This window comes from Littorina saxatilis, linkage group LG5 (genome assembly GCF_037325665.1).
Source record: "Littorina saxatilis isolate snail1 linkage group LG5, US_GU_Lsax_2.0, whole genome shotgun sequence".
Lineage (NCBI taxonomy): Eukaryota > Metazoa > Mollusca > Gastropoda > Littorinimorpha > Littorinidae > Littorina > Littorina saxatilis.
The window spans coordinates 47,470,432-47,496,505 of record NC_090249.1 but is presented as its reverse complement, the minus strand read 5'-3'; the positions used below and the strand labels follow the sequence as shown (position 1 = coordinate 47,496,505).

At 42.6% G+C, this 26,074-nt stretch overlaps 1 protein-coding gene and 2 long non-coding RNA genes across 5 annotated transcripts in view; 1 reads left to right on the top strand and 2 right to left on the bottom strand.

Moving 5' to 3' along the window:
- Positions 1–7: 7 nt before the first annotated feature.
- On the top strand, positions 8–18,393 carry LOC138967302 (asparagine synthetase domain-containing protein 1-like). 3 transcript variants are annotated; one of them, XM_070339834.1, is made up of 13 exons: positions 8–67; positions 781–932; positions 6,557–6,799; positions 7,072–7,194; positions 7,734–7,853; positions 8,867–9,975; positions 10,898–11,021; positions 11,786–11,820; positions 14,059–14,203; positions 14,715–14,782; positions 15,761–15,844; positions 16,450–16,540; positions 16,884–18,393. In XM_070339834.1, the coding sequence occupies exons 2-13, from the start codon at positions 861–863 to the stop codon at positions 17,067–17,069; spliced, it is 2,400 nt and encodes a 799-aa protein (XP_070195935.1). In that variant the 5' UTR covers positions 8–67; positions 781–860; the 3' UTR covers positions 17,070–18,393. The 3 variants fall into 3 exon arrangements, with proteins under 3 accessions (XP_070195935.1, XP_070195934.1, XP_070195936.1); XM_070339833.1 differs by having other exon boundaries at positions 10–67; positions 813–932; XM_070339835.1 differs by lacking the exon at positions 7,734–7,853 and having other exon boundaries at positions 10–67; positions 813–932.
- Positions 1,886–5,986, bottom strand: LOC138967313 (uncharacterized). The gene is made up of 3 exons (XR_011455911.1): positions 5,035–5,986; positions 4,157–4,247; positions 1,886–3,213 (listed from the first exon to the last, which is right to left on the bottom strand). It is a non-coding gene; the product is annotated as an uncharacterized lncRNA (long non-coding RNA).
- Positions 18,394–18,762: 369 nt separating the features above from the next.
- The window catches only part of LOC138967312 (uncharacterized), a 534,423-nt gene continuing 527,111 nt past the window's right edge, over positions 18,763–26,074 (bottom strand). Inside the window, exon 2 of the long non-coding RNA XR_011455910.1 lies at positions 18,763–20,867. This is a non-coding gene — a long non-coding RNA (uncharacterized lncRNA). The remainder of the gene's footprint in view (positions 20,868–26,074) is intronic.

Here is a 26,074-nt window from a genome sequence, read left to right as displayed (position 1 = left end):
CTGTCGAGTAAAATGTGTACTTCCGCTTGACCAAAATGACACCGGATTGTATACAAAGTACAGTTTGGTAAGTTAGTCGGTAACACATGTACACAAACGTGCGCGTCGCCTGCACCTGTGACAAAGAGAGAGAGAGAGAGAGAGAGAGAGAGAGAGAGAGAGAGAGAGAGAGAGAGAGAGAGAGAGAGAGAGAGAGCAGTAAAGGAAGAAAGACCATGCTCGTTCTCTCTTTCTCTCTCTCTCTCTCTCAAGCACACACACACACACACATAGACACACAAACAAACACACACACACACCATCACAAACACACACACACACCATCACACACACACGGACACACACACACACACACACACACACACATTGCCTTTCAGGGAGGAAACAGAAATAGGGAGAGACAAGTTGAAAGCTAAATCAGTCAATGAAATGCACTTGTGAATGTTCAGCAACATTTGTGCTGGGTGACACTGACAGTCTTCAATTCAAAGACAGGAAACTGGACAGGATTTTCCCTCTCTGATTACTTCTTGTGCTCTTCCATTCAATGTAACAAGCAATTTTATTAACAATTTGAATTTAAGTAAGTGTTGAGTATATCATTACCAAGATTCACTGCAATGACAACTTTAATACTGGTAAATTAGGTCTAGTCATTTGTAACACCGACATGAAGACATCACCTTTCATCATCATCTCATTAATTAAAATGATTCCTTTCTTAATTAATTTATTTACCTTTGTTGTTGTTTTTGATTTGTTTGTTTATTTATTTAACAGGCTGATGTTATAATTGAGCTGAACATTTGCAGAAAGTGTGATTACTGAGCTCCTGTAAAATAGATACCTGTACAATCAACATGTGTGGAATCTGCTTCATCTGCAACCTGGCGCCATCCGTTCCCGGGGAATTGTCTCCTCTTCTTGGTCTCGTAAGAACATGAAAGTTGTTTGGAAGGATAGTTTTTGAAAACTACCATGGCATTCATAGTGGTCATTGTTAACTCATGAAGGATGAATTATGCTATTGCTAATTTGGGAAGAAATATTTTGCTTCAGTGGTCTCACTATGAGTATGAGTGAGTTTACTAAATCTATTGTTTGTCATATATATACAGTCTTCAATTCAAAGACAGGAAACTGGACAGGATTTTCACTCTCTTATTACTTCTTGTGCTCTTCCATTCAATGTAACCACATTTTCAAAATTACTTGCAGAAAACCTATTCTTCTTTACCAAGTCCTGTGTTGAACAACAGTGAAAAGTTGACCACTTTTCCTGTTTAACCTTTTCAAAATTAGATCTAACTTGTTCCTGTATTCATTTCTGGATCTGCAGGCTGGTACAGAGTTACATCCCTTTAGGCTTTTTCAAATTTCCCTTGTTTTAACCTAATTTCTTGGTTAAAACTTGTCTAAATTTCTAAATTCTTTCTTAATAAATATCAATTCCACACTTTGGCCTTAAATCAAAGTGTTTCCCTTCACAGATATCCCCTTGGGGTTGTCAGATGAGGGTAGTCTCCCATGCCAACAGAAGCTACCATTCAGAGAGTGGTTTGCTTCTTAGTTGGATACCATGGGTTGACAACTCTTGCCATCAGTACCACCTGACCTCTGATGAGAAAGAATAGGGTCTGGATTACGTCAAAGAAACTACAATGGGAAGAAGGATAACTTCCTCATTGGGCATGCTTAGAAATGAGAATGGCTAAATACGAGTTATTCCCCTTTTCTACATGCTGACCAGGCTGTCTCCTGCTTTGTCATGACTAGTACAGTCGATCTTTCTCATGCTGTGACTTGCTTTATTTTCACATTTTCGGTATTTAAAACAGCAAACACACACACACACACACACACACATACACTGAAGAAGTTTCCATTCTGATTCGGTTATTTTATTTGGTGCTATATGTTTGCTTCACATTGTTTCTTCTTTTACATTGCTAAACACATCCATAATGCATGCATGGCTCATTCGAAAGAGGGCAACTGAATAACTGATGCCCAATAGCAATAAATACTGAACAACTGAACAATAAATAGCAATAAATGATGACAGCGCCAAGTTTTTAAGTACAAAGTGAAATCATGTGACTGGACAAAGGCACAATTACAAAATACAAATAAAAAAAATCGAGGCTCATTTTAAATTAAGTTCTCAGCTCATGGGGAAGCATAAGGTGACCCTAGAAACCGAAATTAGGAGACCTCCCGCCCCCAGGGCAGACTACAAAAAAAAAAGGGGGGGGGGGGGCTAATTTGTGAAAAAGTATAAAAGGAATCGAAAACTGTATACATGTATTTAGTTAATACCCCAAAAATTGTATAGTATACAATGTCAGACCCTAAAGAAAGTTTGTTAGTCTTTGCTTAGGCAAAACAAAGCAAAATAGCCTGTTTACGGTATCCCGACCAACCCTATTTTTCTAGACCAACCCTAGACTTTTTTTTTTGGCATTTGGAAAAAAAGAAAAAGAAAAAAAAATCAATTTTGTTCCTGTTTTTTTGCAAAAATAATTTAAAAAGATGGTTATAAATTTTTTTTAAGAAAAGCCGACCTACCGACCCTCTTTTTGTGTGCCTATGTTACTGTAAACAGACTAAAAGGTACATCAGAAACAACACACCAGGGAGGGTCCAAAATTGTATCAAAATATAGATGGTAGGGAATTCAAAATAAAAAAGACAATAGACAAAACATGTACTTCGGCTCATAGAGCCTTCTTTAATTTTTGACTCATTAAGTCCATGCTCCGAGAGTCCTTTTTTTAATTTTGAATTGCCTACCATCTATTTTTTTTATACAATTTTGGACCCTCTTTGTACGGAGAGAGTTGGCAATTGTTAATCACATTCTCTCATCTCATTGACTCTCCTTCAGCTCCTTGGTAACATGCGTTCCCGTCTCTGCCAGGATTGGACACAGCAGCAGATAACCGGTAAATATGTAACAGGCATAAATGGCAAAATAGCTCGCCTCGCCTGATAATATATGAGACAACTGTTCTACTACAAAGTCTTTCTTGGGAGGCTTGGCTAATTTACTCGCTCGTTTTACACGGGGTTCCATCGTTTTCTTTTCTAATCGGAAAACCTTGCTCCTCAGTTTGTTGACCTTCTGCCAAAGTTCCGCTTCACGAGGGGATGGGGAAGATGACGACTTTGATGCTTTACATCCTATGTCCTCCAGGATCGCCTGAATGTCATCTAAAAAAGAAAACACACATAAAATAACATAACCATAACAAGTTACAACCTGGAAGAAATTAAAACACGTGTAATTAAATCACAAAATGAAAATAAACAATAGCGTAGGAAGGCAGGCCAGAAATGAAGTGTATTAGCAACTATGGATACGATGTGGAACAATGATGGAATTGACCTTGTTTGGTACTGAATGGGTGAGGCCATTAGAACTGTACCCACGGAATACGCGCTATATAAGCTTCATATTGATTGATTGATTGATTAGGACAACAGTACCAGGTAAACTCCTCACACACCATGCCTCTTTCTTTCTTTCTTTATTTGGTGTTTAACGTCGTTTTCAACCACGAAGCTTATATCGCGACGGGGAAAGGGGGGGGGGGAGATGGGAATAGAGCCACTTAATTGTTTCTTGTTACACCATGCCTCTAACAGGATATGTTTCCCATCTTTACGTGTTGGAACTACAGGTACAATTTCATCCATCCATGCATCCGCCCTATACAGCTTCTTCTTCTTCTTCTGCGCTCGTGCACTCATTTTTTTTGCACAAGTGGAATTTTACGTGTATGATCGTTTTTACCCCGCCATTCAGGCAGCCATACGCCGCTTTCGGAGGAAGCGTGCGGGGTATTTTTGTGTTTCTAAAACCCACCGAACTCTGACATGGATTACAAGATCTTGTGCTTGCGTGTACACACCAAGGGGGATAAGTCACTAGCAGGTCTGCACATAAGTTGACCTGGGCGGAAACATCTCCACACTTAACCCACCAGGCGGCCGCGACCGGGATTCGAACCCTCGACCTTCCGAGTTAATAGACCGACGTCTTACCACCCCGCCACAGCGCCCGTCACCCTATACAGCAATTATCAACTATGTAATGGATGGGTTTAAACATTTTTTGATGTCAGGGTGTTCTTCATGGTTAAAAATCTCTTACCTGGTTGAACAATTTGTGCATCAGGCGACAGGTCGGTGCTGGCTTCATTTGTAGCTACCCTTTGCGATGGTGGCTTCCTCCCACTAGCAACCTGCAAATGCACAGCTCTTTAACTGACAAACTCACAACCAACACCCAGTCACAATGAAACAATTCTCCCAATTTCATGGCATTGGTCTTAGGCCACACAAAAAAGTGTATGTTTCTCGTAAGGCAAAACAAAAAATAATCTGTTTACAGTATCCGGACCGACCCTATTTTTTTCCCACCGGCCCTAGACTTTTTTGGGGCATTAAAAAATGAAATTAAAATATTCAGATGGCTAAAATACAAAAATAAAAAGCCGACCTACCGACGCTATTTTTGGGGGGCCTATGTTACCTTAAACAGACTTTTTTTGTGGCCTAACATGACTAAAGGTGGAGATTTTTTTTCTAAACTTTTTTTTTTAAACCATCTTTTTAACTTATTTTGTTGAAAAACAGGAAAACAATTGATTTTCGAATACCCCTTTTATTTTTGAAAATGCAAAATAAAAGTCTAGGGTCGTCGGGAAAACATAGGTAGGGTCAGGTGACCAGAAACATACAACTTTTTTGTTGTTGACGCCGACCCTATACTTTTTTTGCCATTTGGGGCTGTTTTTTGGCAAAATAAGTTCATCATATCATCATAATCAAGACGTCGATCCAAAATAAGTAACTTTTTTTTGTTGGCCTTATCATTTTTTTGCGCTAAATGCAAACAGGCATTATTTGATGGGAACAATGCTGTTTTTTTTCAATTCTTACATCAGCCTCAAACTTGTCATTACTCAACCTGCATTTAATAGTGTGCTTCATTGGTTTGCAAAAACCTAAAACCAATAAATAAATAACCTTCGGTGGTGGATTGGGCACTGCAAACAATGTCGGGACAGCATTCCACACAAGTGATCCTCTCTGCAGGATTGTTTTACTGGTTGGCCTCAAAGTGATCAGTACAAAGCTTGAGACCTTGAACATCAGCTGGCTGCAGCTTTTCAAAGTCCTCTCACCTTGTGAATTGCATCCATATTCTGCACCTAGTTTGACAATAAAAACAACAATGTTATTGTTAAACTAAGCAAAAAGGAAAGACAAAAAATAAATCAGATCTTCAGTCTAAATCTAACGCTCTGCCTGAACGCAAAACGGATGAGTGATGTACCTTTGTACTGTAGTTTTCCCGTAAGCAAGGTTTGATAAAGATTTCGGCAAATATGCCCACGGGTAGTTTGTCATCAAGTGTAAACTGTTGTTTTGTACTGACTGCTGACTCACACTCACAGTCGTAAGTACAGTGTACACAGGCACAGGTACACACGCAGACACACGCGTACATAGTACAGCTAGTACAGAAATCTCAGGATGAACCGATCCATGCTATGTTTGTAATATTTCATTTGCATATTAGTTCTATAAATACTGTAGTATCATAGCAGACAAAAATGCCCAGAGACAGTTGGCTTATCTGAGTGAGTTGACTCGAGCCATTGCATTCTCATTCTGAAGAAGGTAAACCTGATGAAATAATCACTGCACAACCCACCTTTTTTCTTCTTTAGGGAACTTGTGGAAAGTTTTCCCGAAGCAGCTCTGTTTGTAACGGGCGTTCTTGCAACAAAAAGCCGAGCACAATTTACCACCACCTCGCACGCGATCGGTACCTACGCGATCCGCCATTTTGTTTTCGCCGTCAGCATGTGACTAGGGACGATAACCCACAAACACTTTTTCGCATTTTCTTCGCAAGTTCCACGTCTTCCTTATGTACAGTGTTTGATTACGTACAAAAACAATGGTTAGCCTCAGGACTAGATTTCCTTGTGATATGTCCCCCACAAAGGGGCTTTGCATTGTAAATCTCGGTCCCCCTTGAGGAGGGTCTGATGCCCCCAATAGGCTGTCTGTGAAGGGAAATTAATTTCTCTCTCTCTTTCTCTGCTAAGAGATAAGTGTTTCTTGTATAGAATATAGTCAATTTTTGTAAAGATTTTAGTCAAGCAGTATGTAAGAAATGTTAAGTCCTTTGTACTGGAAACTTGCATTCTCCCAGTAAGGTAATTATACATTGTACTACGTTGCAAGCCCCTGGAGAAAATTTTTGATTAGTGCTTTTGTGAACAAGAAACAATTGACAAGTGGCTCTATCCCATCTCCCCCCTTTCCCTGTCGCGATATAACCTTCGTGGTTGAAAATGACGTTAAACACCAAATAAAGAAATAAAGAAAGCTTTTTAAAGGCTCTTGGCACGCTTATCTGGCATATTTTTTGTATTGAAGATTTCTTTCACATGGGCCATGTGACAACTGCTCAAAATCAAATGAGGTGAAGGAGATAACCAGCATGTGGACTGTCTTGGGATTCCTTTCTTTGCAGGATTATATCAAAGCCAACTCCTTTCTGAGCCGGCGTGGTCCTGATGCTCATGCATCAGTTTCCTGTCCCATGTGGACGACAGCCCAGGCCTCATGTTCAATGCCCCAGGGATCGTGGTCACCGTCCCAGGCCTTGTTTGCAGGCTATGTTCTCCATCTTCGGGGCTGCATGACTCCGCAGCCTGTGAGCAATGATGACGGAGACTTGCTTCTGTGGAATGGGGAAATATTTGGTGGCATTGAGGTACTCGTCCTTTCTTACTCTGAAATAGAAGTAAATTTATATATATTGCTAATACATTTTCATAAGAATGGTCGCTAAGTTTAAATCTAGCTATCGGAGGAACACCCTTTTTTTTGCTAATGACAGTTCATAATTGGTATTCTACAGGTACAAATCTGAAAATAACCCAAATTGGAAGCGTCATATGCATGGTCATCTCTACATATTCTTGTTTTTGTGTTTTTAATTTGTTTACGTCCATTTTTTTTAATTTGTTTGTTTACCATGGTCAGGTAGCAGCTGGGGAGAATGATACCAAGGTACTGTTTAACCGGCTGGGAGCATGCAGAGGTGAGCAAGAAATCCTGACCACTCTGCAGTGTGTACAAGGGCCCTGGGCATTGATTTACTGGCAGGTAAGACTTGGGACATGCTGACAACAGCTGTCTGCTGGTGTGATGAAGCAAAGAGGAGAGACATTTTAAAGTGATGACTTAAAAAAAATGTGTCAGGACTGTAGCATACTTTGTTTTGACATGTTCAGGTTTTTTATAGTTGAAAATAAGATCTCTTGAAGTTGGTGTTTGGTATCATGGTGATGGTTTTCAAGGTTCTTAACAACCACAACAAGCTGATTAACAACCATGTAGTTCGGTACTGATTTCAACGCCAAACATTGGCAAATTTACAATTCTTAAATATTGTAAGACTTGCCTTGTATGGGGTTATTGTTACCTCTCAGCCTTATATGGGGAGGTGTGCCTCAACTTTTTGGGCTACTGGCTTGGAGGGTAAGTCAGAAAATTGCCCCCCCCCCCCCAAAAAAAAAGAGACGGTGAATATGCCACAGAGAGGATGGATGAAGGTGGGGGGTGGGTACATATTCTGATTGTTATCTCTCAGCCTTGTATGGGTAGATTGTTAATGTCTCAGAGCATGTCCTTACTTGTTCCAGGCCCGGCAGAAGCGACTGTGGTTTGGACGCGATGTGTTTGGTCGACGCAGCCTCCTCTGGCATCTGCCAAGCGAAGAGGATGGCCGTTTTGCTATGTCGTCAGTACCCGTCAAACCCATGGTGAACTTTCAGAGCAAAAGTGTCCGTCTTGATTTAATGAAGAAAAGGGCAAGACATGAACAAACAAAAACGAAGGAAGCTACAGGGGAGGGGTGTGTGTGTGGTATGAAAGCAGTTTTGGGGGAGGGTGTGTGTGTGTAACATTGACACAACACCCCAAGGTGGCCTGGTAGCTCAGTTGGTAGAGCACTGGACTTGTGCTCCTAGGGTTCCAGGTTTGAATCCAGGTTTGAATCCTGGTCGGGACAAACGCGGGTCAACTTTATGTTCAGACTTAGAGACAGTAAAGCAGTTTTTTGGGAGAGTGTGTGTGTGTGTGTGTAACATTGACACAACACGGGTCAGTAGCTCAGTTGGTAGAGCATTGGATCATTGGGACGCGGGTTCGCATCCAGCCCAGGACAGGCACGGGTCAACTATATGTGCAGACTTAGCGACAGTATCCATTTCCGACCCTGTGTCACCACGGTGGCATGTAAAAGACCTCGGTCATTCTGCCATATGCATGGGGCTGATTAATCCTTAACACACACACACACACACACACACCTGGGTAGCCAGACTTTACTCTTGTTGCTGCTAGCTTTCCACTGGGAGGAAGCGACCTGAATTTTTCAGAATGGGATGGTAGTCGAATGATTGAAAAGAAACATGCAATGTGCACAGCTTACTGACAAAAGAATGGCTTCATGTGTGTACTTGGATGCTGTTTATGTGAAGTACGTTGTCAGAATGTCTTTTTGTACTTTTTGCTATTGTGTTGACATGGGTTGAGTGTACAGTGGAACACCCCTTTTAAGGCTCCCCCCACCCCCAATTTAAGGCTCCCTCCCTTTTATATTTAAGACCCTGTTTTCTCAGACATTCTGTTGATATCCCATCTAAATTTACCCCCATTTTAAGACTCCCTCCTTTTTGAGGCCTGATTTTTTTCATATATTTTTTAAGGCCTTACAAAGGGGGTTCCACTGTACAAAGTTTTGATGAAAACATTGAGGTCTGTTGCGTTTCAGGAGTATGAGGAGATTCCATCTTTGGGGATGTTCTGCCTGCAGTCTTCTCACCCTGAAGTCAGCATTGTGGATTGTGAAGACGTGTGTGCCGACTCTACTCTCAATGAGAAGTGCACCGACACTCACACTCACACTGCGCTCACGTTGCATCTGTTCCCTTGGCAAGGAGCAGTATGGCCTGGAACAGATACAGAGGTCGCATCCGATTCGTCCCGCAGTGTCGCACAGAAACTTGGCCTTGATCAGAATGCGCATTTCACTGTGAACCTGCGCACAGACTGTCAGCTTGGCTCATGGATGCCAGTCCTCAACATGGAGATACCTGAGAGTGAAAGTTTGCTGTGTGACGCTGACTCTTTGCTTGAAAATCCTGATCTGCTGGAAGTTCTGCAAGCAATAGAAAAGACGGGGAAATTTGACTTGCTGGTAAGACAGCTAACAGATGTACTGCAACGAGCGGTGAGCAAGCGAGTTCACAATATGCCCAGGCCTTCCCAACAGCATCCTGTTAGATGTGATGACCGCCATGATGGTGGTTGTTTTAGTGATGGTGTTCGTAACGACCTCAGTCTTGCTGTTCGTAATGACCTCTGTCTCACCTCGGTTGATGGCCATGATGGTATTTGTTGTAGTGCTGGTGTTAGCAATGACTCGTGTCTTGCGTCGGGTGATGGTAATCCATGTCAGGTTAGTCATGACAGCTCTACTCATTCCATGAATCATGTTGCTTCTCAGGACACAATGTCTACTCATTCCACACATCGTGTTGCTTCTCAAGACACAAAGTCAAGTTTTTCCACAAATCGTGTTGTTTTTCAAGACACAAAGTCTACTCATTCTACAAATTGCATTGTTTCTCAAGACACACATTTTTCAAAAGTTGAATCAGCTCAGAAAGTGTGTGTGGGAGAGTTGACTCAAAACGTCATGAACATGGGTGTGGACACACACCCAGCACACATCGCTGTTCTGTTCTCTGGCGGAGTGGATTCCACTGTGCTGGCAGCCCTGGCTGACCGGTGTGTACCAGTGGAGGAGTCCATTGACCTAGTCAACGTGGCCTTTCAACAGAAAGCGCCTACTCCTCAACACAACAAACACAACAAAAGGTACAGGAGAGGGAACATACCGTACTTTCCGGGTCATAAGGCGCGACTTTTTTCCTCGAGTTTGACCCCTGCGTCTTTTATAACGAAGCGCCTAATCCGTGTATGAAATACGAAAAAAATCAAAGAGACCGCCTGAGTACCAGTCAATGTTTCAGCTACTAGGTACTACCCTGGCCAAGTTTCCTCTCAAGACATCAAAGAGACCGCCCCATAGGTTAAACTCGGTCACTGACCCCGGTGCAGGAAGTGTTTCCTCTCTCAGATCTATGACAGGGGAACCACCTCTCACAGCAAAAACTGGGTCATTGACCCCTGGGAAGAAGGTCAGTGTCTAAACAAGGCAACCCAGCTATCACAATGGACCTGCCTTTGATCTCGCCGCACACACAGAGCACACATATTTCCACTCTGTATTCTTCCTTTGATGTGCGGCTTATTTTCATTCTTCGACCGTTTGTTACGGGTATACTTTGTTAATTTTGGTGCGCCCTATCGGCCCCCTGCGCCCAATGGGTGACTGGATTACAATTTTGTTTAAAAAGAAGGGGGTGCGCCTTATGCGCTGTGGCGCCTTGTAACCCGGAAAATACGGTAGATTGTATTTCATTTTGACGGGCGCAGTGGCCTTGTAGATCTATAAGACACCGGCCTCCCATACAGAAGGTTGCGGCTTCGAATCCTGGCTGCGTAAGGGTTGAGATTTTTCCGATCTCCTAGGTCAACTTATGTGCAGACCTGCAATTAAAAGTGCCTTATTCCCCTGCGTGTGTACATGTACGCGAGAACAAGACCAAGTGCTCAGGGGAAAAATCCTGCAATACATGTCAGAGTTCGGTGTGGATGAGATGTATTTTATATCTGTAACCGCAAATAAAAGCTTGTAAACCTTTACCTACATATGCACATTTTGTTATGTATTTAGGCACGAGGGGTCAGCGCATGCCTGTGCACCAGAGGGTTCATCAAACTACAATGTTCCTGACCGGGTCACTGGGTACTCTGCCCTTGCTGAACTCAACCCTCACCGACAGTGGAACTTTGTTGAGGTGAAGTTAATGCTACCAGCAGATGAAACTGCGACAGACAGTATTACAGTGAAACCTGTCAATAGCGACCACCGAAGGGACCGACCAAAAGTGCCCTTTATAGACAGGTGGTCGGTATAGAAAGGTGAAATATAGAGAGAAAAGCCCGTCGAGGACCTTTTGGGGTGGTCGTTTTGGACAGGTGGTCGTTCTCAAGAAGTGGTCGCTAAGGCAGGTTCGACTGTATTATACATACCAGCCGTAGTGTATTCATTCTGTATTTTTCTTTTCATAGTGTGTCACGGTGTTCACTGCATGCGCTCTTTCGGGGCAATGTGTTTAAATGGTTGGTCAGATTCAGTTTGGATTTGATCATGATGTGCAATAGTTTTTGATTGTTTAATTTTTGTTTATAGTGTTTCTGTGTGTGTGTGTTTGTGTGTGTGTGTGACTGCACTCTGTGTGTGACTGCACTGTGTTTATGTGTGTGTGTGTCGAAAGATATTGCTTGTACTTTGGTTTGGTAAAAAGTTTGGGAATACTCAAGAGCAAAAACTGAGAATTCTGTGATCTGGCCGGAGTATCAAACAATTTTTGACTTTGTTGCAACTGAATTCATGGGCTGAATTATGTGTTTGTCAAGGTTGTGGACATGTCAATCATGAAAGAGATACTTCGTGTTTGTATTTGTACATTTATTTGTAGGCATGTGGGGATAATCTGCTATTTTTATGGACAAATATGAGATTTGCTCATTTTACTGTTGATTTCATTTTTGTTGGCAGGTTAATGTCACACAGGAAATGCTGCAAGAACAAAGGTAAGGTATTGTTGTGTGTGTGTGTGTGTGTGTGTGTGTGTGTGTGTGTGTGTGTGTGTGTGTGTGTGTGTTAAATAGACAAGTGTACAATCCTGTGTATTTTTCAAGATACAACTTGTTGTTTGAAAATAAGTTCATTTTTCTTCCATGTTGTATATAAGGCAGAGTCCAATCCCCCGTATCTCAGCAGCAAGATTTTGCGAGCAAAGTGAGTGGGCATAGGAAATAGTGTTCCTTGCCGCGAGGATCGTTAGGATTTGGTGAGAGTAGGCAAGCATGCCTTGAAGGTGCTCGCTACACAAGAAAAAATGGCAACTGCACAGCTGCCATTCCGATTGGCTGTTTAGTGACGAGTGCAGACAACTTTTTCAGTATCAGCCAATCATGTTTTATTCTCTCCGAGCTAGCTACCAAATCATTTCACAATTATACAGTGGGATCCCGCTTTTAAGAATCCCAAATTTAAGACTCGCTCGCTTTTAAGACCTGATTTTTACATTTAGTCAAGTTTTGACTAAATGTTTTAACATCGAGGGGGAATCGAAACGAGGGTCGTGGTGTATGTGTGTGCGTGCGTGTGTGCGTGCGTGTAGAGCGATTCAGACCAAACTACTGGACCGATCTTTATGAAATTTGACATGAGAGTTCCTGGGTATGATATCCCCGAACGTTTTTTTCCTTTTTTTGATAAATGTCTTTGATGACGTCATATCCGGCTTTTCGTGAAAGTTGAGGCGGCACTGTCACGCTCTCATTTTTCAACCAAATTGGTTGAAATTTTGATCAAGTAGTCTTCGACGAAGCCCGGACTTCGGTATTGCATTTCAGCTTGGTGGCTTAAAAATTAATTAATGACTTTGGTCATTAAAAATCTGAAAATTGTAAAAAAAATTATTTTTTTCTAAAACGATCCAAATTTACGTTCATCTTATTCTCCATCATTTGCTGATTCCAAAAACATATAAATATGTTATATTCGGATTAAAAACAAGCTCTGAAAATTAAATATATAAAAATTATTATCAAAATTAAATTTTTGAAATCAATTTAAAAACACTTTCATCTTATTCCTTGTTGGTTCCTGATTCCAAAAACATATAGATATGATATGTTTGGATTAAAAACACGCTCAGAAAGTTAAAACAAAGAGAGGTACAGAAAAGCGTGCTATCCTTCTCAGCGCAAGTACTACCCCGCTCTTCCTGTCAATTTCACTGCCTTTGCCGTGCGCGGTGGACTGACGATGCTACGAGTATACGGTCTTGCTGCGTTGCATTGCGCTCAGTTTCATTCTGTGAGTTCGACAGCTACTTGACTAAATGTTGTATTTTCGCCTTACGCGACTTGTTAAGATTTTCTGTTGACAGCCAGTTTAAAATGTTCCCCCATTTTAAGACTCCCTCCTTTTTAAGACCTGATTTTTCAGATATTTTAAGACTCCCTCCTTTTTAAGACCTGATTTTTCAGATATTTGGAGGTCATAAAAAGGGGGTTCCACTGTACACCCTCACTATCTTGCATAGCGAGAGGCTAGCCGCAAGCAACTCTTGCCTCCATGAAACGGGTGTCTTGTCTGTTGTAGGTCTCAGTATGTGCGAGAGGCTAGCCGCAAGCAACTCTTGCCTCCATGAAACGGGTGTCTTGTCTGTTGTAGGTCTCAGTATGTGCGAGAGGCTAGCCGCAAGCAACTCTTGCCTCCATGAAACGGGTGTCTTGTCTGTTGTAGGTCTCAGTATGTGCGAGAGGCTAGCCGCAAGCAACTCTTGCCTCCATGAAACGGGTGTCTTGTCTGTTGTAGGTCTCAGTATGTGCGAGAGGCTAGCCGCAAGCAACTCTTGCCTCCATGAAACGGGTGTCTTGTCTGTTGTAGGTCTCAGTATGTGCGAGAGGCTAGCCGCAAGCAACTCTTGCCTCCATGAAACGGGTGTCTTGTCTGTTGTAGGTCTCAGTATGTGCGAGAGGCTTGGCATAAGCAACTCTTGCCTCCATGAAACGGGTGTCTTGTCTGTTGTAGGTCTCAGTATGTGCGAGAGGCTAGGCATAAGCAATTCTTGCCTCCATGAAACGGGTGTCTTGTCTGTTGTAGGTCTCAGTTAATGTGCGAAAGGCTAGGCATAAGCAATTCTTGCCTCCATGAAACGGGTGTCTTGTCTGTTGTAGGTCTCAGTATGTGCGAGAGGCTAGGCACAAGCAACTCTTGCCTCCACGAAACAGGTTTCTTGCATGTCTGTTGTACAGGTCCCAGTACGTGCGTCACCTGGTGTACCCATCGACGACGGTGTTGGACGACAGCATTGGGTGTGCCGTGTGGTTTGCCGCCAGGGGTCAAGGGGTTCTGGGTAATGGACCCAACAAAGGTGCTCCCTATACCAGCACTGCAAGGGTACCTTTTTCATTCACTTTAAACTTTGGTGGGAAACGCTTCCACTTAAGAATTTAGCCTTAATCTTAATCTTTGAGTGTAAATCATGTTTAAATATTTTTTTCTTTTAGCAAAGATAGCCAGAAGAGAGCTTTGCAAATTCAGATGTTTTTAGAGTTTGATGATCTCCAGACATAACAAAAATCTGGTTGGCCTTGTAAAGTTCCTTGCAGGCGCACGTTTGGTGAAAAAATCGAAAAATGATCAGTTTCTTTAAAATTTGTAAAGGAATTAAGAGCTTTAAAACTGTACAGTCTGTTATGGTTTGATTACTTCCAAACATGACCCTGATCGACCCCTTGTCAAAATTAATTTTCTGCAAATTTTATGTAGCTAGAGCTTAATTTTTTTTTCATGTTGCATATGGCGCAGGTGGGTCACATGAGCATAATGCTCTTCGTGCTATAAGATTGTATGAAGCTATTGAGGTGAGAATATTTGACCCCATGATGATGATTTTGTCATGTCTCAGGTCATTCTGTGTGGGATGGGAGCGGATGAACAGCTGGCTGGCTACTCCAGACACAGGGTTCGCTTCAAGTAAGTCCACACCGCCTTCTGTGTTCCACATGCATTACAGTTCAAACCAAGAAGATTGTGTCTGGTTCTTGTCACCTTTGAGCAACAGAGGCTTATGTCACACGCTTTCCTTCTTTGCCACTACTAAAGCAAACGTGTGCAAGATTGTATGTTACACGCTTTAGGAGCATGGCAAGAACGGATTCAAACTCAAAATCGTCCCTCCAAAAGCCAAAAAATTAACACACGACTTTTATTTCTCATGCTGTTATCGTTTCTTCTCTTTACACATTCTTCAACGCTCAGAATACTGAAAACGGCATCCCAGACGACAGTACTGTTTCCATACGCGAATTTAGCTGCCCTGGGAAAGTGGCTAGCTCAGGAGGCCTGTTAGTCAAATTATAAGGACAGAGTTCTGAACATAGATGACAAAGATCCCGGAATGAACAAACATTTCGCGGATGCAGACACAGAAAGACGTCATGAAGAATGCGATGCTTCAAAAGATACAGACTGTGTAGATGACTGTGACGTCATTTACTTATACCGAGACGTCATTCACAGTTGTTCGGTCACTTCCGTCAAAAAGTAGATCTCTCCACAATGGCTGCTCCTGTGTTTAGGTTTGTCAAGCTTGAGTACACCTAACGTGTTTGTTCTCTCCTCTGTTGAAGCTGTGAGACATAAATGCTATTTCGACTTGGTCGTGTGACAGAGTTTTCTTCCACACTCGATTAGCTGATGTCTAACTCAGTCTGACGGCTTCGTTAGACAATCAACCTAATCTCGTGTGGAAGAAAACGTCTGTCACACGACCAAGTCGGAATAGCAGGTACTGTCTGATTCTTGTCACTTTTGAGCCACAGAGGCTTCTGCAGTGAATTATGTTTGTGGCTGTATCATTGAAAGAAAGGAAGTTGTGTATTTTTTCTTTTTTTTTCAGTAGTGGTTAAGATTCATTGATTGCAGTGTTCATGTCATGATTTTTGTCTTCAGGGGAGAGTCCTGGTTAGGCCTTCTGACTGAGGTTAACATGGAGATTCGTCGTATATCAGCCCGCAATCTTGGGCGAGATGACAGGTTGGATATTTTGTCATTTAAGATCAGAGTTTTTGTTGTTGTGTTTGTCTGTTCGATATTTGCCGAGTAGCTCAGTGGGTAGAGCACTGGAATTGTGATCCTAGGGTCCCGGGTAGCTCAGTGGGTAGAGCACTGGAATTGTGATCCTAAGGTCACGGGTTCGAATCCAGGTAGGCACTGACATGGGTCAACTTTATGTGCAGACTCAGAGACGGTATCCATGTCCCAGCCCTGTGTCACCACAGTGGCGCGTAAAAGACCTCGGTCATTCTGCCATAACTGCAGGTTGCTGATTTCACCTAAAAGCGCACACACCAGGGTAGCGCCACTCTTGTTGCTGCTAGCTTTCCACTGGGAAGGAGCGACCTGAATTTTTCAGAATGAATGAAATGAAATTAAATGAACTTTTTGTCTCAAAAGTGTTCTTGTTAGGCTAATGTCTGTTTTAGGCTAATTTTCTATTATTGAAATAATTTGAACAATACTGGCAGATTTCAGAAACAAATGTTCACAAAATGTACGACAAGAGTTGCAAATACTTGCATTCTTAGCATCAGGATTTTCCGTCTAGAGTGACGAGGCATTCACCATGTTGTGTTGTGCAGGGTCATCACAGATCACGGCAAGGAGTCGCGCTTTCCGTTTCTGGATGAGGATGTTGTTGCCTTACTTGCTGGTCTGCCCATCCATCACAAGGTTTGAGCTCTCTTAACTCTGGACATCATGAAGGAGAAGAAGAAGAATCTGGCCAAATAAAATATTGCAGCACTTCAACTAAAATATTCATACATAATGCAATTTTGTTCAATTTGTTACATGCTGAAAGGCGCTTGTTTTGGCGATTTGGCACACTTTTTGGTTATTTAGCACAATTTTGGCGAACGTTTTGGCTATTTGGCACACTGTTTGGATTAGTGGTGGTAAGGTCTCGGAGGACAATGACTTTCTAGATCTGTGTAGAATGTCATATTTTGGTCCAAAATACAAGCAACATGTATCAACCATCCTTGTATGACTGGATGGGTTTTCTGTGTTTCAGGCTGACCTGCGACTGCCTCGGGGAGTGGGTGAAAAAGTGTTGCTGCGTTTGCTGGCTCTGCGCTTGGGTCTGCCTACCACTGCTGCCCTGCCCAAGAGAGCCATTCAGTTTGGTTCTCGTATCGCTAAGCTGGAAAAAAGCAAGGAGAAGGGAGACCACACATGCCAACGACTGACTCAGCAATGAACAGTGATATTCTCCATCAACTCTTTTGCCTGAAATGAGGACTAATACAGTTGAACTCCCATTTTCAGACCCCCCAACTTAAGGCTGCCTCCATTTTAAGACCCTGCTTTACGAGGAAATTCTGGGTCAAGGTAGAGTAAAAATTTAACTGTAACGTTTAGTTTTGTCAATAAGTAAACGTTCCAATGATCTATCATTCTTGTGGGTTTTTTTTATCCTGCTTTTTGAGATCTTTTCTTCATGAACTCTGTAAATTTACCCCCATTTTAAGACCCAATTATCAGAATTTGAAGGTCTTTAAACCTCATGTGGATTTACTGCTTTTTGTGATTTCTTGCAAAGTTGTAAACTTCAGGCGATGTATGCAACAAGAACAAAGATTTTATTTTTTGTGGAAAAACTACCGTATTTGACGGATTACAAGATGCACCGTTTTATAAGCCGCACCCCCGACTTTAAAAAAAAAAATTGGGACGAGCCACGTATAGGCCGCGTCACTATATTAGCCGCCGTCGAAAAAATATATAATCAGATCGTGTCAATCAATCAAAACAACCAGGCAAACGAAAGTACGGTATTTGGCGAAATCGGCTCCAAGAATAAACAAGTGAAACATAGAAGAAAAGGGAAAAAGTTTGAAGAAAAATATCACACACACAATTTGTAACCAACACACACATGTACAAAGGTGTCTACCGTTCAGTCGGCCTGGTCGGAACCATCAGATTCTGCTGCGGAGAAGCCAGAAAAGTCACTTTCCTCGCTGTCGGACACAAACAGCGACATGATCGCTTCATCCAGAACTGAAGAAGTCGAAGTCGAGGCCGAGGGGGTGACGTCATCCTCGGAAAGCCTTTCTGTTTTTCTTGCATCTCGAGAGTTGCTGGCGGACGGATCGCCATCGTCGCACCATGGATTCATTTATTCCAAGCTCAAAAGCAGCGCGCCTATTGCCCTTGTCATCGCCCAGTGCAATCGCTTTCAGTTTGAATGCTGCATCGTACGCGATTCTTTTGGTCTTCGGCATTGTAAATCCAGTGCAGTGCAAAAGCAAACGGATACAAACGAATACGGGGACAAAGACAGCTCAGTTTCTTCGGATCAAATCGAGGTGAGTTTAGTTCATTAGGTGAATGGTATTCAAGTTTAGGTGAGTTTGTTTCATTAGGTGAATGCTATTCAAGTTTAGGTAACGTTTTAGCTGCATCTTTTTATAAGCCGCAATGTGATTTTTTTTGAAAAAAAGTCGCGGCTTGTAGTCTGTCAAATACAGTATAGTTATCAAATACCTGTGTCAAAAATAAAGACTGAACTTGTAACTGAATGCTTGCAGGAGTTGCCTTGTTTGTCCTATCCATGTGTTTGCTTGCAGATGTAGGCTTGTTAAGTTGTTTGTCCTATTCATGTGTTTGTTTTGTCATTGTTTGCCTTCAGAACTTTGACAATCACAAGTCACTTCAAGATGCTCTTCTGTTCTGTTGCTCAGGTATTACAGCATTGCTTCACACACACACAAACAAAGTTACACACACAAACATTTACACACACACTAACACACACATAAACACAAACAAACACATACAAAACACACACTAACACACACACACTCTCTCTCTTTTGGTCACTGTCACGTTATATTTCAGAATGACACTGACAGTACCGCCTACACAATCATGACCATCAACACAGTAAGTTTGGTTATTTTCTTTATTTGGTGTTTAACGTCGTTTTCAACCACGAAGGTTATATCGCGACGGGGGAGATGGGATAGAGCCACTTGTCAATTGTTTCTTGTTCACAAAAGCACTAATCAAAAATTTGCTCCAGGGGCTTGCAACGTAGTACAATAATATTACCTTACTGGGAGAATGCAAGTTTCCAGTACAAAGGACTTAACATTTCTTACATACTGCTTGACTAAAATCTTTACAAAAATTGACTATATTCTATACAAGAAACACTTAACAAGGGTAAAAAGAGAAACAGAATCCGTTAGTCGCCTCTTACGACATGCTGGGGAGCATCGGGTAAATTCTTCCCCCTAACCCGCGGGGGGAAGTAAGTTTGGTACACTAAATCTTGTATTCAGACAAGAACCACCATCATGTACACTATACATGTAACTTGTATTCACACAAGATCCACAGCCATTCAACATCCAGGATAATTATGTACATCCACGCCACACACGCTTTAACGATCAACAATAGCTGTCCAAGTTAAACAGTGTTGTTTTTATAATACAGTAAATTGAAGTAAGAAGGTGAACTTAAATATAACTTTCTTTCTTTCTTTCTTTATTTGGTGTTTAACGTCGTTTTCAACCGTTCAAGGTTATATCGCGACGGAGGGAAGGGGGGTGATGGGACAGAGCCACTTGTCAATTGTTTCTCGTTCACAAAAGCACCAATCAAAAATTTGCTCCAGGGGCTTGCAACGTAGTACAGCAGTCCCTGCAATGTACGGCCCCCGGCGTGAGCGGACACCTGACATGTACGGACACATTTGCTCGGCACGGAGTGTTTTCCTTCTATATTTGCCCCCCCTTAAACGGACACCTGCAAAACGTGGACGCGGACACTCATTTTCGGTCCCAACAGCAGGTCATACCTCCAATGTACGGACAGACCATCGTCAAATGTTCACCACAACAAAGTCGATAACAGAGCAGTCCGGCTCTTGGTACAAAGATCACAGCCGCAATGGCGTGATGACAGTCACTGATAACTTGAGTGCACGTGTACCCATCAGGAGAGAGGGGGGGGGGGGGGGGGGTAGTTTTGGTCAGGAGTGGAGTACATGCGAAGATGCCAACATGAAACTGCACTGTGCTCTTTATTCTTGTCTGTTGGACGTAAACAACAGAAACCACATGTACAGTCGATGAAGGTCCTGAGCGAAAGAGAGTGAAAAACGGCCACAGTTCTCAGCTTCGTGTGCCTCTTTCATTGACAAGATACTCTTGTTTCCCCTCAGCCTTGACCAGTGAGTCGGTTGCCTAATCTGTGAACCCTTCAGTTGTCTTGCTTTGTCAAAAGTTACGACACAGTCAACTGGTTTTGCTCTGAGTGAACAGTGCAGCTGGCCTCTCTGGCCACAGCCCCAAACAGTACATGGCTGGAGGGAGTGAGAGAGAGGGAGGGGGGGTGGAGGGGTAGCTGGCTAAACTCTGTGGGGTGTCCGGTGTCACTACATGTCAGCAGGAAGAGCATTGGAGAGAAATAGAGAGGTGTACTCTTCCACACAATTTCCAAGCATCAGTTGTCACGGCTTGGGGTAGGCATTAGTGAGGGAGAGTGGGAGCTGTGTTATGTACTGTGTATTTCCGACTGAAGAGTGAAAAGTCACTGCCATGCCACATGATCGGCATGCAGTCAATAAAGCCAGACAAGAAGAAAATAAATTACATGACATGCAGCTCTATCTGCTGCTATTTCTTCAAACTGGTTTTCAAGCTTATTCTTTCAAAGCATCTGCACACGCTCCTCTGTGCTGTGTTTGTGTGGCTGCTTTCGTATGTCAGTGCATGGTGAGTGTGTTCACTGCCTTGAGGATTTATTTGATCTCTTCTTTTCAACACTTTTCATACAAATCATTTTTACAGAACGTTTAAAGAAGTATTAGGAGTTTGTTGTTATTAGTGATTAGCATAGACTCAATCCTGTTGTTTGTGTGTCTCTGTGTGAGTGTATGGGGGAGGGGGTGGTGTGGTCACCCCTCCCGTGACCGGACACCTGCAATGTACGGACAGTTTTGCTATGGCCCAAGGGTGTCCGTTCATGAGAGGGACTGCTGTACCTTACTGGGAGAATGCAAGTTTCCAGTACAAAGGACTTAACATTTCTTACATACTGCTTGACTAAAATCTGTACAAACATTGACTATATTCTATACAAGAAACACTTAACAAGGGTAAACGGAGAAACAGAATCCGTTAGTCGCCTCTTACGACATGCTGGGGAGCATCGGGTAAATTCTTTCTCGTCCCAACCAATATGGGACTCCCCCTAACCCGCGGGGGGCAACTTAAACTTAAATATAACAATTGTGTACCTTCTCATTTTATAGTGTACACTGCAACCCTAACTGTACACATATTCACAAAGCAACAAGAAATAAATATCAATTGTTCCCATGCACACACAAACTGACAAAGCAAAAACACATTTATCAATTGTTCCCATGCACACACAGACAAAGCAAAAACACATTTATCAATTGTTCCCATGCATACACATATTCACAAAGCAACAACAAAAATTAATATTTATCAATTTTTCCCACGCACACACATACATACAAAGCAACAACACATTTATCAATTGTTCCTGTGCACACATATACTTACATGACGTACAACAACAAATCTTTATCAATTGTTCCCATGCATACATATACAGACAAAGCAACAACAAATATTTATCAATTGTTCCCATGCACACATACAGACAAAGCAAGAACACATTTAACAATTGTTCCTATGCACACACATAATTACATGACAAAGCAACAACAAATCTTTATCAATTGTTCCCAAGCATTCACATATTCACAAAGCAATAACAAATATTTATCAATTGTTCTCATGCACACATTCACAAAGCAACACAAAATATTGATCAATTGTTCCCACGCACGCACATGCAAATAAATGGCTGCTAAGTCCCAACCACAAGAACTGAAGCATAATAAAACAACATGCTTCAGTCATCTTGTAGTTCATCAGTAACTTGAAACTTACACATAATTATCACTCCTAGGTAGGTAGAAAAACAAATGCAATATTTTCAGCACGCTGTTAATAAGATGAAATTCACAGAGGTAGGTGTCAACATTGCACACACTACACAACCAATGCAAACTTCAAAGCTAGCTTAATCTCATTTAAGGTTCTCGGCGTGCCATCCAGCAAATAAGCCAAGTTGGAACACACCTGGAAGTCGTCTTCGAAACTGCGTTCTAATGGCAGGGAGACATCACACACTGCTGGGTTGCTAAGCAACCTGTTGTCCGACTACACACCACAAGCAACCTTTGCTCTTTACTGTACAGTGGAACCCCCCTTTTAAGACAACCTGATTGAAAACTCCCTCCCTTTAAAGACCTCCCATTGAAAACTCCCTTCCTTTAAAGACCCCGATTGAAAACTCCCTCCCTTTAATGACCCCCGATTGAAAACTCCCTCCCTTTAAAGACCCCGATTGAAAACTCCCTCCCTTTAAAGACCTCCCATTGAAAACTCCCTCCCTTTAAAGACCCCCGATTGAAAACTCCCTGCCTTTAAAGACCCCCCATTGAAAACTCCCTGCCTTTAAAGACCCCCCATTGAAAACTCCCTGCCTTTAAAGACCCCGATTGAAAATTCCCTCCCTTTAAAGACCCCGATTAAAAACTCCCTCTCTTTAAAGACCCCCCATTGAAAACTCCCTGCCTTTAAAGACCCCCCATTGAAAACTCCCTGCCTTTAAAGACCCCGATTGAAAACTCCCTCCCTTTAAAGACCCCCCATTGAAAACTCCCTCCCTTTAAAGACCCCCCATTGAAAACTCCCTCCCTTTAAAGACCCCCATCCTTTAAAGACCCCCATTGAAAACTCCCTGCCTTTAAAGACCCCCCATTGAAAACTCCCTCCCTTTAAAGACCCCCCATTGAAAACTCCCTCCCTTTAAAGACCCCCCATTGAAAACTCCCTTCCTTTAAAGACCCCGATTGAAAACTCCCTCCCTTTAAAGACCCCCCATTGAAAACTCCCTGCCTTTAAAGACCCCCCATTGAAAACTCCCTGCCTTTAAAGACCCCCCATTGAAAACTCCCTGCCTTTAAAGACCCCCCATTGAAAACTCCCTGCCTTTAAAGACCCCCCATTGAAAACTCCCTCCCTTTAAAGACCCCAATTGAAAACTCCCTCCCTTTAAAGACCCCGATTGAAAACTCCCTGCCTTTAAAGACCCCCCATTGAAAACTCCCTGCCTTTAAAGACCCCGATTGAAAACTCCCTCCCTTTAAAGACCCCCATTAAAAACTCCCTGCCTTTAAAGAAACCCCATTGAAAACTCCCTGCCTTTAAAGACCCCCCATTGAAAACTCCCTCCCTTTAAAGACCCCCCATTGAAAACTCCCTCCCTTTTAAGACCCCCCATTGAAAACTCCCTCCCTTTAAAGACCTCCTATTGAAAACTCCCTCCCTTTTAAGACCCCCCATTGAAAACTCCCTCCCTTTAAAGACCCCCCATTGAAAACTCCCTGCCTTTAAAGACCCCCCATTGAAAACTCCCTCCCTTTAAAGACCCCGATTGAAAACTCCCTCCCTTTAAAGACCCCCCATTGAAAACTCCCTCCCTTTAAAGACCCCCCATTGAAAAGACCCCCCATTGAAAACTCCCTGCCTTTAAAGACCCCCCATTGAAAACTCCCTCCCTTTAAAGACCCAGATTGAAAACTCCCTCCCTTTAAAGACCCCCCATTGAAAACTCCCTCCCTTTAAAGACCCCGATTGAAAACTCCCTGCCTTTAAAGACCCCCCATTGAAAACTCCCTCCCTTTAAAGACCCCCCATTGAAAACTCCCTCCCTTTAAAGACCCCCCATTGAAAACTCCCTGCCTTTAAAGACCCCCCATTGAAAACTCCCTGCCTTTTAAGACCCTGTCTTCTCAGATTTTCTGTTCACAACCTCTGTAAATTTAGCCCCATTTTGAGACTCCCTCCTTTTTAAGATCTGATTTTCTCAGATATGTTGGAGGTCTTAAAAGGTGGTTCCACTGTACCCTGTGTTCTGATAGCTGCAAGACATCACACACTCCTGGGTTGCTAAGCTACCTAAGCCTATGTCCGACTACACACCACAAGCAACCTGTACTTCAAAAATAGTTCACACACAGTTGTAACATTTCAATACAAAATATTTTCACATGGCAAACAAAATATAAGCTGGCGTTACCCACACACTTGCTTGAAGGAAGTTAGTACAGCAGCTGCTTGGTATGGCTCTGAGAATACAGTGGACCTCCCTATTAAGACCCCCAAAATGTGAGATAATAGGGTCTTATAAAGTAGGGAGTCTTACAATGGAGGTTTATTTACAGAAGCCAGGCATGGGAATTAAAAATTGTAAAAAAGGCTGAAAATGTGTAATATCAAAGTCAACGGCGCGAAGCACCTCGCCTTACTAGGCCCCCCCCCCCCCCCCCCCGGAATTTTGTTCTCTCCAAAAAACCCAAATGGTGCAATTTGGTGTCATCTTAGCTCCAAGTTTGCCATTTAATTCAGTTTTTAGAACCATTTTTGCCTCCCCCATTTTTTTTTCCGGCGGAAACTTCTGCTTTTTCGGCGCCTGAGAAGCTAAAGAACAGAACATCAGAAAATGAAGGTCTTAAAAGAAGGGTTCCACTGTACAGTAGCTGCTTGGTATGGCTCTGAGAATATATGTCGCTCGAATAATCATTCCAAGATTGATTGATGATTCCATATAGCTCGCTTTCTCACATGACGTTCCATCACTAAGTCTTTTTGAAATCATGGCAGCTTGGTGGGAATGAAACGTACATCGCTGGTTGCGTCAAACTTAACCAAGCATTGATACTTGCACATACTGACAAATCTCCCTCCCATCCCACCTCCAATAACATGAACTTGCATCAGCATGTGCACACACTCACACACACAGACAAATAGAAATACAGCAATTAACCTTAAAATGAACGCGAGCGTACTTTTTTTTAGCGCCAGCACATCAAGACCAGGGCCATTTCATCGAACGCTCAAACTGAACTTTTAAACTCGCCCTGCTGAAATGTTCTAACAACCCATAAACAGATACAAAACATTCAGTTCACACAATCTCGGTACAGTGAGTGAATCACGTTTAAAACATTTTGGACGTTTGCTTTCATCATGTGAGCACAGGTAAAGCCTTGAACGCTAGTGACAGAGGAAGTGAATGGTAACATCACATTCTCACATTCAGATTCTGGCACCCATCGGGCAGTTGTATCGGTCAAGCAACTCAGCTTTACGCCAAAGAAGGTCAGAAACCAAAAAATCATTCTCCAATTTACTAAATCTGCTTTTCCCCGTCTGGTGTGATATCATCCATGTTATTTGCACATATGTTCTTATTCCACAAACATTCTTACAGGTTACAGTGGAACCCTCCTTTGAAGACTCGCCAAATTTAACACTTCCCTTTTATGACCTTGACTTTTCAGATTTTCTGTTCATAACATCTGTAAATGCACCCCCGTTTAACTCATTGTCTCCCAGGTACGGATATATCCGTACCCACTCATATGGCTCTATCTGACCTGGTACGGATATATCCGTACCCACTCATATGGCTCTATCTGACCTGGTACGGATATATCCGTACCCACTCATGTGGCTCTATCTGACCAGGTACGGATATATTCGTACCCACTCATATGGCTCTATCTGACCAGGTACGGATATATCTGTACCCACTCATATGGCTCTATCTGACCAGGTACGGATATATCTGTACCCACTCATATGGCTCTATCTGACCTGGGACGGATATATCCGTACCCACTCATAGGGCTCTATCTGACCAGGTACGGATATATCCGTACCCACTCATATGGCTCTATCTGACCAGTAACGGATATATCCGTACCCACTCATATGGCTCTATCTGACCTGGGACGGATATATCCGTACCCACTCAAATGACAGGGTACGGATTGTAAGGCTTCTTTTTAAGCCTACTGTCTATATGATACTTACCGAGACAGTACTATTCTTGCACATTATCTATTATAGGCCGAAAAAAAATTGGACAAAACGCTGAGTGGGTACAATTATCTCCCATAACCATGCGCCACCGTGGATCCCAAGCACTGTCCGAGTGCTTCCCCCTTACAGGATGTAGGTGGCGCGTCCTCTTTCTTTATGAGCTGCAGACCCTCAAAAAGCCCATAACATATCAAGAGGGGAGGCGGGAGGGAAACTCTAATAGTACTGTCTCGGTAAGTATCATATAGACAGTAGG

What these genes read in the sequence shown, in the direction of transcription:
- LOC138967302 (XM_070339834.1), top strand. Translation starts at nt 861, where the DNA reads ATGTGTGGAATCTGCTTCATCTGCAACCTGGCGCCATCCGTTCCCGGG. An exon ending in AGACACAGGGTTCGCTTCAA is followed by an intron (nt 14,783 to 15,760) that starts GTAAGTCCACAC and finishes TTTTGTCTTCAG; the next exon opens with GGGAGAGTCCTGGTTAGGCC. An exon ending in AATCTTGGGCGAGATGACAG is followed by an intron (nt 15,845 to 16,449) that starts GTTGGATATTTT and finishes TGTGTTGTGCAG; the next exon opens with GGTCATCACAGATCACGGCA.